Source organism: Rhizopus delemar, genomic scaffold, assembly GCF_000149305.1.
Source record: "Rhizopus delemar RA 99-880 supercont3.1 genomic scaffold, whole genome shotgun sequence".
Taxonomy (NCBI): domain Eukaryota; kingdom Fungi; phylum Mucoromycota; class Mucoromycetes; order Mucorales; family Rhizopodaceae; genus Rhizopus; species Rhizopus delemar.
This window is the reverse complement of record NW_027137827.1, coordinates 1129019-1142932: the sequence shown is the minus strand read 5'-3', so window position 1 is coordinate 1142932 and position 13914 is coordinate 1129019. Positions and strand designations below refer to the sequence as shown.

At 35.1% G+C, this 13914-nt stretch overlaps 3 protein-coding genes across 3 annotated transcripts; 1 reads left to right on the top strand and 2 right to left on the bottom strand.

The window, feature by feature from the left end:
- Positions 1–1327: 1327 nt before the first annotated feature.
- RO3G_00452 (uncharacterized protein) lies at positions 1328–2246 on the bottom strand (the record flags this gene model as incomplete). The annotated part of the gene is made up of 5 exons (XM_067655043.1): positions 1328–1335; positions 1382–1421; positions 1477–1629; positions 1682–1991; positions 2056–2246. 5 exons carry the CDS (start codon positions 2244–2246, stop codon positions 1328–1330), a joined length of 702 nt encoding a protein of 233 aa, XP_067511144.1.
- Positions 2247–6028: 3782 nt separating this feature from the next.
- On the top strand, positions 6029–7148 carry RO3G_00451 (uncharacterized protein; the record flags this gene model as incomplete). The annotated part of the gene is made up of 2 exons (XM_067655042.1): positions 6029–6551; positions 6724–7148. The coding sequence occupies 2 exons, from the start codon at positions 6029–6031 to the stop codon at positions 7146–7148; spliced, it is 948 nt and encodes a 315-aa protein (XP_067511143.1).
- Positions 7149–8259: 1111 nt separating this feature from the next.
- On the bottom strand, positions 8260–13160 carry RO3G_00450 (uncharacterized protein; the record flags this gene model as incomplete). The annotated part of the gene is made up of 5 exons (XM_067655041.1): positions 8260–10088; positions 10153–10308; positions 10497–10747; positions 10814–12273; positions 12348–13160. 5 exons carry the CDS (start codon positions 13158–13160, stop codon positions 8260–8262), a joined length of 4509 nt encoding a protein of 1502 aa, XP_067511142.1.
- Between the last annotated feature and the right edge of the window lie 754 nt (positions 13161–13914).

Genomic DNA, 13914 nt, shown 5'->3' with positions numbered 1-13914 from the left:
ATTTGTCTATGTATTTACGAGCAGCAAGTACAACTTGCACTTGAACACTGGCTGTATCCATCATTTCTTTACAAACGATGCATTGCAATCCACATACCTTATTTTCATTTATCGTATTAAAGGGTCCTTCGTATTCATTCGTGTTTTTGCATATCATGCACTGAAGCGTCAATTTATCACAAAACTGGAATCGCTTTACGTCATTCAAAAGGCATGAATCAAGTGGAACTGTTTTTTCAATTTTTTTGGATATATTGGCTTTCTTTAACACATTGAGATCAACATCTAAGTATCAAGTAAGTTAAAATAGCTATGTCTTTTCTTTTGCACAAGCTCCATACCCAAGTACTCTGCTAAACCATCTAAATGTATCTCAGGTATTGGAGCACATAACCTAGCAATTGGAGGAAGGATTTGGGTACGTAAATACCAGTTATAGTCTAATGTTTATTAATACAGTGAGCCGTTTTATTTTTTCTGGAAAAAACAAGTTTACCTATTTGGGCCTTGTTTGCAAGCACGTCTCCAGGAGCCTTTGGTATAAAAGGTTCAGACTTCTTCTGTTCGTCTTGGTCATTCTTTTTACATATAACAAATTGAATGAAATCACCAGTCTGTACTATTTCTCCTCTTTTTTTCATCTCAATAGCAACAACAGCATGATAATGTCTATTTAGATTTGAATAATCCTCAGGAGGTTTTGATAATTGCTATAGTGTCACAAAAATTTAGTAAAGCCTTTTTTTTTTCTTAAAAAAAGGGAACATACTTTTTGAATGATGAAATCTTTTACAGGAATCTCTGAGGCTTCAATCTTTGTTTTCAGATCCTTCAAATGTTTATAGATACTATGTACAATTTCATCCTGATCTTTATCAGAAAGAATGAGATTTAAAATATTTCTAATGAAAAACAATAAAGGAAAATCAGTTTTTCACCTATTTAAGTCGAATAGATAGTTACTGTGATAAATTTCGCGATAAATAACAAAAGTCCCTTCTGTTCAAATCGAGGCCTTTGGATTCAATCGTTTCAACAAGACCACTACCATCTGTCTTTTCTGTTACGTGTACCATGGCATATCTCTTTTTTTTTAGTAGCAAAGCTCGTTTGAAACAACCATCGACATCAATCTCCAAATGATTGTAGTTTTTATTTACTTTCTCTTTAAAGGATAGACCGAGTTGATTTGCTTTTGACAAATTACTTTCTCCTGTGCTAATCATGATTGAATCAGTATCGCCATAAATAACATTTAAATGTAGCTCTTCTGCTGAATCAACAGCATTTTGCAAAATTTCTCTGCCTTTTGAAGTAATGAAAATAGCTAATGGTCTAGCATAAAAACGAGAAAAGGGCGATCCAAGACACCCATACATACTGTTTGCAGTTCCTTTAAGAGCTTTTTGCTCTATATCATACTAAAATGTCATAATATAAATGACAAACTTATTTTTCATGTTTTGCATATAATACCTGGTTTCTTTGAGAATCGCTGATAGTAGGGTCCTTCATAGCCTTCTTTACTTGCTGCCGCCGTTGTACGAATTTTCTCACAAGTTTAGGTAAGATACCTATACGCTGAGATTCACTAAGCATTTCTTGGGCGATCATATCCATGGAAGTTTCCTACATTTATTTTATTAGTATGTTTTCTCATAAAGAGTTTGCAGTCTCCTACATTAGCACCAATCTTTTGAAGATTCATGGTTGTATGACACACGTTGTATTCTTGTATAATGGAAGGGTATAAACTGTTGAAATCTAATAAGAGAACGTATTTTTTGTAGAGTCCTGGTTTTGGTTCCAAGACCAAACCGCCAGAAAAACTAGACTCATTCTGTTTTATGATATCTTCTTCAGTAGAATCCTGCTTGCTATTTACTCGACGATCCCTTTTATCAGGACATATAAATTGATTTTTATAAAAAGCATGTAGTAACAAGTAGTCGTTTCTATCGGTACGAGCGCCACCATTGATACTAGTAGACCTTTAAAAAGTGTATAATTTTAATGAACATCCATGGATACATACATTATTATTTATCCACTTACCACAAGTTTCCTGCAAGTTTTGTTAGCTGCTTGGATAAGGAAAGTATTTGCAATTTGAGAGCAATAGATAGAACTAAATAAGCATCAAAAGATCCATGGTACACCAAGTTCATGATATCCAAGCTATTCCGATAATGCTTTGTAGGATGATGAAGATCCACTTCATATCTCTCTATGTCTAATAGAGACATCGCTAATTCAGATAGGTCATAAGTTTTAGATTGAATGAGTTCCTGGGAAGCTATAAATGTATCGCAAACCAGCCTTCCGCTCATGATCAAACGCATTTCACGTGTAACCATACCAGTATTATCAGTGTTTATCCTTGGCCAGCTAAACAATATATGAAAGTTAGGAAGGATAAAGAAAAACTATCTATCTCACTGTTTAGGCCGCAGTCTTCCTAATTTGTGCCAATAACTGGTATTAGATCGTTTCATACTATTCAATAGTATGTTTAAATCAGTATTCCAAATATTGTGCCCGATAATGATATCTGGATCAATGTGGTGAATTTTTGCTATGTACTATTTAGTTTAGTCTGACAATTGAGTTTCATAGCCATGTTTATATACCAGTAACATAGGAAAGAAGAGCATACTCTGTGAGCTCTAGACGTATCTCATGTGCTTTCTCTTTCCGCTCTTTATCAACAAGTTCTTCAATACCTTCTGGATATACTGTGCCAGGCAATAAGCGAATAGCTGAAAATCTTGATAAACCCAAAGATTCAACAGAAACTTGGTCATCCAAGCTTACTATTTTTTATAAATATTATTCACATTTTTAAAATACCATAAAAAATGGCAAGGTTACCTTTGTTGGCTAAAACTCCACTGACTGTGATAATTTCATTTCTTTTGGTTGTTTTGTTTACAGCTGTTTGACATTTAATAGATAGTATCTTCATTTGTGGATCTTTTTCCGATTTTTTTATCATCCTACAGAAGCTTGGATCGTTCACTACAGCGTTGATTTTGGACCATGATTGCTATGTAAAAAAACGCGCTCGGTTATTTACTCATTCAAAGAAAACTAATTTCTACTATTCACATTGTTATCAGTAAGCGTAGCATTTTTAAACGCAATCCATCCGGGGCCCATGATGTCATTTTGTATAATAAAGCGTTCCAAAGGAGTAGTATTTAAACCAAATATATACAAAAATGTTTTTCCACTTAAATCACTTGGAAGCTCAGGATCTGTTATGCGGTTAGATAATAAAATTTCTCTCAATTTATCCTGCATTTTGTTCATTTTACCTTTGTAACTGTAGTTAATTTTTAGGTATTCTGTCTCAAATGGCACATTTGATAAGCCAAAAGTATATTTGCGAGTACAAATTTCAGCATTCCACGACTTGATATTCTTTGAAAGAAATAACTCTTGTATTTCCTTTCTAACATCTGACATATCTACTGTTTCACTTGTTTCCTCTCCTTGGTCTTTTTGTGCAATAAACACATGTACACTTCTTTTTAGAAAAGTGGTTCTTATTTAATAATTTTTTATTGTCGTATTTACCGCTCAACTTGAACTTTCTTGGGAGAATATATATCTCTCGCTGTATATTCTTAACCAAAACACAGCAACTGACATAATCATTGATAGATTCTTCATATTGCTATACATTGTATAACATAGTTAGTTTTTTGATTAGAGTTTTCAATGAAAAAAGGAAGACGAAATACTTTTCCAAAAAGATAGATATATCCTTTACTACGCTGCTCATAAGCGTCATACCACCATATCTCAAAGTTCTCTTCTCTATTTTCTTCTATGTCTTCAGTGATGTTATCACTCAAAATTTGGCTATTGCTTTCTTGTATTAAAATGTTCAATGGTTGGGATGGTTTAATAATATTAGTGCACAAGTTACTGCTCAATGCTGAGTTATCCTCAAGAAGCATACTACTAGCGAGTGACTCAGGCATCTCTAGGCTATCTTCAGTGGCAATATGATTATCTTTTGGGATATTTTCTGTAAAAGGATGAAATTCAGCATTTTCATGTAATGCATTTGAACTTGGTATTGGAGGGCTATCCGAATTAAAAATCAATTTTTGTAGCTGTGCAGTTTCTTCTGATGACGGCTCCCATGAGCTTAAATTTGGTATATCTTCTGCTGTATTTACTGTTTTATCTGCATCTTCGCTGATAGCAATCAAGAATTGGTCATGGCTATTGTTTGAAGCAGGCTCTGCGCTAAAAGCTGTCTCTTGAAGTTCATGATTTTGCTCCCTCTCTGCAGTATTATCTAGATCCAATACAGTTGACTGTGCAGGATTCTGGATATTTTCTTTCTCATTCTTCTCGTTTGCCAGCTGTATCTTGAACACGCCTTTGTACATGTGTATAAGAGAAGTTTAGATATTACAATAACATATTTCTCAAAAAATTCCCCTTACTGTTCATTATACCAAGAAATTCCTGCGTCATACTCTGTTGACAATTTATTTTTAGCTATAAATCCAAGATCTTGCATTCATTAGCAGTACTTACTGTGGAAGGTCTTGTTTTTTGCCGTTTTGTTGGACGATCAGGTGAATCTGTAGATGAAGGTGAACTTGGCATTATACAGTTGAGGACAAGCTGAAAGAAGAAAAAAAGTGCAAGCAACAAAATAAGTGTTTTGACATTTTCACATTCAGCAAACACGAATCTCGAGGCTTTTTTAACGCGTCCAACAAAATCTTTTTCTGCGTTGAACTGCTGATTACTACTAATTAAAACTTGTCATTCTTTTTTGAGGGAAATCTCTAAGACTGTATTTCATAGATTTGGGTCCGATAAATTTGCTTTATCTTTCAAAAAAAATACATTCTCGTTTTAAGGAAAGAAACTCCCCTGAAAGCATTGAGAAGAGGTATAACTGGGTTCAAAGATAGAAAGAGATTGACTTGAATTCCGAAACCAATTGTATATTTTTTAAGTCTGATTCTCAAATAAACCATGAAAAGAATTATAGCTTAGTAAAAAAAAAAAAAAAAAAAAAAAAAAAGGAACACGAGCTGAAATTGTTTAACCTACAACAAGAGTCAAAACAACAATAATTTTAGGTGCTACCTCGTCCTATGACAATGTTGATATAAAGTAAGGAAACTAATGGTACATTCAAAGAAAAGAAAAGCAAATGAAGCCAAGATAAATAGAGAAACAAGAACAGGTATAGAACTTTAATTTTATTGCAAACATCTTAGACATTTTAAATAGGCATGAAGAATTTATAGATCATTACATTGTAATGGATAATGCTCCAGTTTATGCAATGGAGAGCATTGAAAGTGCATTGCAGATCATAGTTATGGATACGTCCATCTACTACTCTATTCACTTAAACTTAATTCAATTGAACAGTTTTGATCTGTTGTTGAATGCAAATTGAAGATAAAAGCTGCTGGACAACGAAAAACTTAATAGTAGAATCTCCGAAGATTGCATTGGGGTTCTTTTTAGTAACTTTAAGGGATTCTGTTGCTATTTGGCTTCAGGTTTTGATTGTGTCTCAATAAACAATCTCAAACTTAGTATAGTGTGTGTGCCAGAAATGATGCTGATTTTGAATTCACAAAAAATAAAAAGTGTGCTTGTGATTTGTAAGTGTGGCAATCCACCCCAAAAGGGCAGATTCAATCTTGCATAACATGTTCAATCGCCTACATTCTGTTTTTTTTTGTTTCACACAGCTTTCATACGTATGACCCTATCTTATACTATAAATAAATAAGTGTATCAATAATTTTGAGAAAAGGGTACAATACAAAAGAAATACCCTCTTTGTGTCATAGTAACACGTTCTTTTATTGTGGTAATACTTAAGAGAACTCTGTGGTTTGTTAATTTCCTTTCCATACATTTACACCACAATTCTATATACCCTGCTCTTCTTTCCCTTCTTTTTTTATAATTGGTAAATTATATAGTAATCGATTGGGCATGTCAGTCTAAAATAAAGCAAAACATTAGGTTACATATGAGACTTTTGCTATCCACAAGATTAGTGTTGTTCACAGTAGCTCTATTTCAATTATTTCTTTCAGTTACTTATTGCCAATTTATACCATCAGCTACAACAACAATAGAAACTACCACTACAGAACGACCATTACCTCCAATAAGTTCAGTTGTACCAATAGCTACTACAACAACTACCATTGTTCCGCGACCAGCTATTTCCCATACTTCTACTACAACTACTTTATCTACTTTACAGCCGCCTAGCTCTATTTCTAAAAACACAATTGCAATTTCAGCTACAACAATAAGATCAACTATTACTCGTCAAGCCGTATCATCCATTGAACGTCCATCTTCAATTGTTCGTCCTTCATCTTCAAGTATTGTTACAAGAAGTTCAACAACTTCTGCATCTAGTTCGCTTACCACAAGTGTAACATCGTCTATTTCCTCAGCCCCATCTGCTAACTCCATTAACTTTTCGCAAGAACCAGCGGACACAACTCCCATTTTAATAGGATCTATTGTTGGTGGCATAGGTAAGCCACAAAAGCCCTCAAATAAGAAAGAGGACTGGCTACTAAATTATTTTCATATGGTCTCGATTAGCTGGCCTTGCATTTATTGGCGGCATAGTAGTATGTATTTGTCGTCGTCGTCGTAGACATACCGAGAAAAGAAAAGATAGAAAAAACAAAGCAGATTTTATAGATTATGGATTAAGTGATTTCCCACAACAACGCAAACCCACCTTAGTGACTAACAAACATGCGTCGCCTACGCTTCCCAAATTAAACGAGCAAGGCAACTACTATCGTGATGATTATAATTACTATGGTTATCACCAAGGAGATTATGGAATGCAATCATCGCAGCACGGTGCTTATGGTTATCCTCAGCAACATCCTGAATATTACGAAGATGGTGGATATTACTATAATAGTAATCCAGAAATGACATCTACCACAGCCTACTCTCCTCCGCCCATTCAGCAATTTTATAACCCTCAAGAATATTTTGCAAATAATAACGTGGGACATCCTTCTGTTCATCATCAACAAAATGCTTATAAGCCAGATGACATGGAATCTCCTGTCATTATTACAGATAATAGGCAATCAAAAGTGATGAAATGATGCAGAAAAAAAACTGCTTTATAAACAAAAAGCTTTATTACTGTTTAACAAGCAATTTATATGATCTCGTTTTTAATGTACATGAAAATATTACCATTAGAATTTTAATTTGAGGCAATGTTCTGAATTCAATAGGTTATTCATTATTAGGTTTCTCTATGTACATAGAAATATAAGACATTATTTTAGATATCATTGTGTTCTCTATTTCATATCTTATCACCAGCTTTACGCTTAATACATCATATGTTTCAAGTTTGATCCGGCTTAGTATCATATTAGTATTCGTTCTTTATAATGGATATAAGTTTGATCAGTCATACATTCATCAATATATGAGCAAAATAACCCTATTAGATCTTTTTCATGTGGCATTAGTAGCTTCAATAATTTACTTGGTAAGACTAGATATCCTAGGCATTGCTAATGAAATCTTTGAGTGTGGATATATATCTGTTCTCATTAGCGTTCTTCTTGGATTCCTTACACATAAATTCAACAGATCATATATTTACTTAGATTATATGTCTAATAGGTGATATGAGTAGAATCGTTATAAGTTATAGTGTTTGTAAATTATCAAAAATTGCGTCTGTTAACAGAGACATCTTAAAGATCCTTATAGCCTCATGTTGAAAAAGTTAAATATTCAAAATGCCAGGTTTCTGATATGAATTGATAGCTTTAGTACATCCATTGTCTGTTGTAGTGCTTTATAATATCTATTCACAAGAAAGTATGTATAACAACCTCTTAGTACGATACTTTCGTTTTACCTAATATCTTTCTCTTTTGTACTCGCTCATCTCTCATTACATTGCAATAATTTATTGTAATAAAAAAATTTATGTTACAACAAGAGGAAGAGATTCACTTTTTAGTCATAATCTTTAATTTTTATTAATTATAAAAGGCAGTATATATTAAAAAGTAAAAAGATAGTAATATAAATAATTTCTCTAGTTAAGCATATAAAGGGAATGTAAGCATTATTTTTTACATAAGATACAAAAACAATTAACAATTAAATATACAAAGAATAAGTTATAATCATATAAATATCTAATAAGTACAAAAAGAGGGATCATAAATATAATAAACAATTTGTATGCTAATTTCTTTCATCCGAGTAGTCAGATTTGAATCCCATTACACTACATTGTGTCTCTTTTGCATGCTTGCGAGCTTCAATAGCGCGTTGCTTGTAAGAAGTAGCTTCCTCGAGGTTGATTTCTTGTCCAAGTAATCCTTCTTCGTAACATTTACCAATATATTCCAATGCCTCCGGATCCTCTAGCATCTCTGCATTTCTCCAATAATCAAAAGCTATTTGGTATTCACCTTTCTTTTCAAAATATTTGGCCAGAACAATCATTGCTTTCAATTCACTGTCATTATTTTCTTCAATCAGTATTTCGAGCCCTCTCTTTTCAGTCTCTGTTCCATGGGGATCTACCCAACCGTGAAGAAGATAGACGCCGATTTTAAATTTGGCATCCCTGTTGCCTAAAGCATATGACTTTGTGAACCATTCATAAGCTGTCTTTCGGAGTGCATTCGTAGGTGCTAAACCAGATAATTCAATATTTGTTTCTTCTAAGCAACCAAGAGCATACTCAGCAATGCCGTCATCTTTTCTGAGCGATAGAGCCTTCATATACCATTGTTTAGCTTTTGCAAGGTCCTGTTTTTTGTATAAGCCTTGCTCATAAAAAGATCCCAACTTGATAATAGTCAAAAGGTGCATTGGATTATTTTGATAGGCATGCATAAAGTAATCGTATGCCGTTTCGTAGTTTTGATTGATCTTGAAGGTGACTTGGCTTTGGATAGTACCTATGAACCCAGTAGAGTACAGCTCACCTAACTGATAGCTTGCCTCACTACAATTCAAAAAGTCTGCCTCCTTTAGATCATCAATCGCCTCTTCGTACATGCCAGCCTTCAATTCCAGCATACCAAGTTCATAAAAGGCCGAATCGTGATTTTTACTAGCCGCTAGACGAAGGTAATCTGCCGCAATCTTGGAGCTTGCAGCAGTACCTTCTTGTCGAATCGTTGTTTCCATTGTTTTTTTTATCCTGTATTTGGCATAGCGATAGCAAGCCTCTGCATGGCCAAGGTCGGCAGCCTTACGGTAATGAGAGATTGCTTTTTCCAGAGAATTGTTTGTAGCTTGTGATTCATAATACTGGGCAAGTTTAAATGTTGCATCCTTGTTATTGTGTGCAGCGTTGTAAAGGGTAGGAAAGAGATCAGTAGCGTTATGAGAACCATTCTTTTCGGATATTTCGGCTAGTTTTTCGTACATTTCGTTACTTTTTAAAAAAGCACAAGCTTTGTTATAATATTCTGCTGCTGCTGCCTCATCTACTGAGACACTGTGACCGAGTTCAAAGCATTGTCCAAGACGGAATTGACCGTAGCTCAAAATCATTCGGGCATTGTAATCTAATGTGTGGTCGGTTTCGAAAGGTGCCATTAAATTTGAAAGAATCTGAATGGCTTTTGCTGTTTGATTGGAAGGTTCCTTCATCTTGTAATATAAAAGCAATATTTGTGCCAGTGGTTGGTCAGAGATTTCACGTAGCCAATCAACCGCTTGACGTTCCATGTCAAATAAGCTATATGTAATTGCCGCGGCCAGCTTCATTTGTCTGAACTCCTTCGGATAGTCCTCTGCAGGGTTTTTGAATTTTTGAGGGCGCACAAGCACCATCGATTCTGCGAGTCTTCCTTGAAAATTGATGGGTGTACTTCTACTTTCTTCCACTTCAAAGAAACATGCATCAGCTAATTCTTCTTCGTCTTCCATAGTTGCATACAAATATCCTAGTTCTAAGCAAGCCAAAATGTGACCAAGTTTCTTTGATTCCGAGAGATAAGCTCTTGCTATTTCTCTGTTATTTGAGACATTGGCATTGTGTAAAGATAGTAAGCCTAAATAAATAATTTGATCAGGTTCTACTTTAAAAAAGAAGAAATTGTCTCCTTCTTTGTTTACCTTGATAGTAAAGCAATTCAGCCTTGCTTTCATTCATTTGTTTGTTACTAGGAAGACCATTAAGTAAAGCATCTAGTCCATTCAGTTGTTCTTCTAACTTGCTGTCTTGGTAAGAGGCGTAGTAGCTTTTTATCAGTTTTGTTCGAATGCTAATTTCTATCAAATTGTTGGATGTAACACTGCTTGCATGTCTATGGCTTTCTCGATGAAACAATGCCTTTTCGTAAAATGAAGCAGCTAATGACGCATTACATCCATTGCAAATCTCTTTTTCATGGCACCTTGCTAAATATAATTTAAGAATGTTAAGATATTCTCCAGACACTACGCAATTTATGTCTTACCTAGTAGAAAGTAGGGTAAAAACAATTCTTTCCCATTATATTTCACCATGGCTTGAAGATATGAAAAGATCAGACTTTTGCTTCTTGCTTTTCCTTGCTTTTCCACCAAAATCAACTTGGCTGCTTCCAAGCATGCAGACCAACCAGCTGTAGTGCTCAAACCTTGGTAATCTGCAACTTCTAAATACTTTTTTAGAGCAAGTGACTTTTTACCACATACAACAAGAAATTGAGCCAAAGCAAGGCTCATTCTAAATTAAAAAAGGCTTATTAAATAGAGCTCTTTTGTGGAGTATAATGTTTTTTGTTATACTTACTTTCCAGGAATTGGACCTTCTGAAGCAATAAAAACGTATATAGTTTTCACGACGTCATCTTCAGGCATTTTTGGGAATAGTTTACAAAGATGCTGACCTGACTTATGATCACCAAGTTCCAATGCTTTCCATAAGCAGCGCAAGGCAAAACGAAACTCAACATTATATGCTTCCTGTTTAGAGCTTTGATAGATGGCCCAAAGCTCTTGATCACCCGTTTTTTTCAGAATAGATTCATATGTCACTGAGAGATCTACACCACTGTTCACAACTAAGGCAAGCATACGGTAAGCGATGGGATTTTTGGCTGCCGCTGCTCGGTTGAGCTCATGATAGATTTGAAGTACATTGATATTATGATTTTTTGTATAATTCTTGACAAGGTAATCAGCCAAGTAAAGTATAGCCTCTGTATTGTTATGTCTTGCAGCCAAGCTAAAATATTCAAAAGCTTTGTCCAAATTATGGCAAACAGGGGCAAGTCCATTAAAGTAGTAGATACCTACTTGAGTTTGGGATTCCACATGATTCAATTGAGCTGCCTTCAAAAAGAATTGGAAGGCGTCTTGTTTTTGATATTGTGGATGTTCATGGATTCCACTTTGAACCATACGACCCACTTGATAAAGACATTTTACATCGTTTTTCTTGGCACCTTTTAAGAAATACTCAAAAGCCTTACTAGGATTCTTGATCACTATCATCGAACCATCTTGATCCTTGACGCCTTCTAAATATGCCCAAGCAAGCCAATAGTGAGCACCTGTATAATTGCGTTGATCTGATAAATTTTTTAATAATAAAACAGCTTCGTGTGGGTCTCGCTTAACACCACCAATTCCATTAAACGTCCAAATGGCGATACGCACTGCAGCTTCACACTTGATGGACTGCATGTCCCAGTTTTCCTCATCATAGGGTGTACTTTTGAAGTTGATGATTGACAAGAATTCTTGGTAAGCGTATTCTGGGTTAAATTTCATCATCAGTAAACCAAGAGAAAGTTTGGCAGCCACATTGTTCCTGTGACGTTCAAATAAGCTGACCGCGCTTACACGGTCAACGGGACAGCCAAGGCCTGATGTGTACATTTGACCGAGAATGATACTAGCTGCTTCATCCCCTCTATCAGAAGCCTTTTTGATCCATCGAAAGGCGTTTACTGGGTTCTTTGGTGTACCAACACCCAAAAGGAAGAGAACACCGAGCTTTCTGAGTGCTAAGCAAGCCCAGGCCCCGTGTCCGTCCTCATGCGCCACCTCTGCGGATTCAGCAATATATTGAAATGCAGCATCATCATTACCAGCTTTTAGGTGAATGATACCAATGACGTATTTTGTAAAGCCATATATTGGATTGGCAGGAGACATCTTGACTCGTTGACAATATTTCATCGCTGTCTGAAATTGTTGTTCTCGATCATAATAGAGAGCTAATGTAAGAGATGCAAACGAATGATCCTAAAAAGGAAATTAAGTTAATGCTCCATTCTGCCTCCTTTTGGAAATATCAAGAGAAATTCATTTTGTAATACCTTATTAGAAGCTTCGATCAATGCACTAATAGCGTCTTCGATTTGGAATGAACGTACATGACGATGTAAAACAGTAATTCCAAAGGATACCTTTGCATCCAATATACCTGCTTTAGAAGCTTCATAGTACAATTGACACGCTCGATCTAAATCACCGCATTCTTGCGCATAAACGCCCAATATATAGCTTGCATGGGCATTTCCGTTCTTTTTGGAATCCAATAGATAGATTAAGCCTTGCTGCTGGTGATGGCCATAAGTATCATCTTCTTCAGTATATTCGGCCTCGTACAGCATTCGACCAGCACGGTATTGCGCAAAAGAGATTAGCATCCTTGTTCGATCATTCAGATCTGCGTACACTTGATTTCCTTGAACTGCAGTTGTTTCAAAAAAGTGAAAAGCGTGTGCTGGGCTGTATCCTTTATTTTTTGGTGAAAGATAGTAAAGAGCTTGGGTATACATATTACAAAAATAACGCTCATAGTTTGATTTCGTAGCGGTTGATAAGTGTTGATCAAAGATGATTTTAGGTAACGCAGCAATATTTTCTGTTCTCTCTGGGATTTCTAGATCCACAATTTGGTATTGTCCAACATCAGATGGTGTAGGATTTGATCTGCCTGGTGACTGCGCACGAACTGCTATTTTAAGACTTTCTGACGAATAAGCAGTAATCTCTGACCTGGAATCGGATGAAATGTGTGAAAAGAGCGCTTCCTCCATCGTAATATTAGATGATCCTGTCGCAGAAGAAATAGTCGAGTATTCATCGGATGTATGTTGGTGTGCGTGGTTGATGTAGTATTCCATTTTGCTCAAATAATCATCCATCTGTGGGAGATCGCCCTGAATTTTAAGAAATCGGCTCATATCAGACTCGTCACCTTCTTCATTGGAATCACTAAAAAATGCATCTTTTGTATCTGGTTCTGTCCGTGATGGTTCAACAACTGTTTTATGTTTAAGTGATATGTTGGTTTCTATCCTTTTTATAGTTTGTGGTCTTGATCTTGGTTGAATTTTTTTTTGTTTTGATGAGAACAAACCCATCATACGTGTTAATATTGTTTTAGTCATTTTTATATATACAAGTTAGTGTGAAATGGGTAAAATTAAAATATAACAAAAAAAAGAAGGAAAAAAAAAAGAAAGAAGAAAGAAGAACATTAGAGGTGGTTATATATGTATGCCATCATTTCGAAGTTGTTGTGTACAAAATTAGACTGTGGTAAATTCTTTTTATATATATTAGTCACCTGATGAGGCTGTTTGAAACGCAGACCTATCTTCTGATGAACTTTACTTTGTAACGATATCACTGTTAACACGATTGGCGTTTTCTTTATAGCTTCTTGATTTTAAAAGTAACAGGAATATACCAATTGAACCTTTCTTTATATAAACTTGAAGTTTATTTGAAGAAATATTCATAATGGATGTAATATAAAACCATATGTCTCTATTTGTAGACGTATATATTTAGAACAATGCTCAGGTCTTTTTTTATCTTTAGCACATTCATTTGTCATAAAGAACCACATTATTTATTATTAAGCAACTCAAC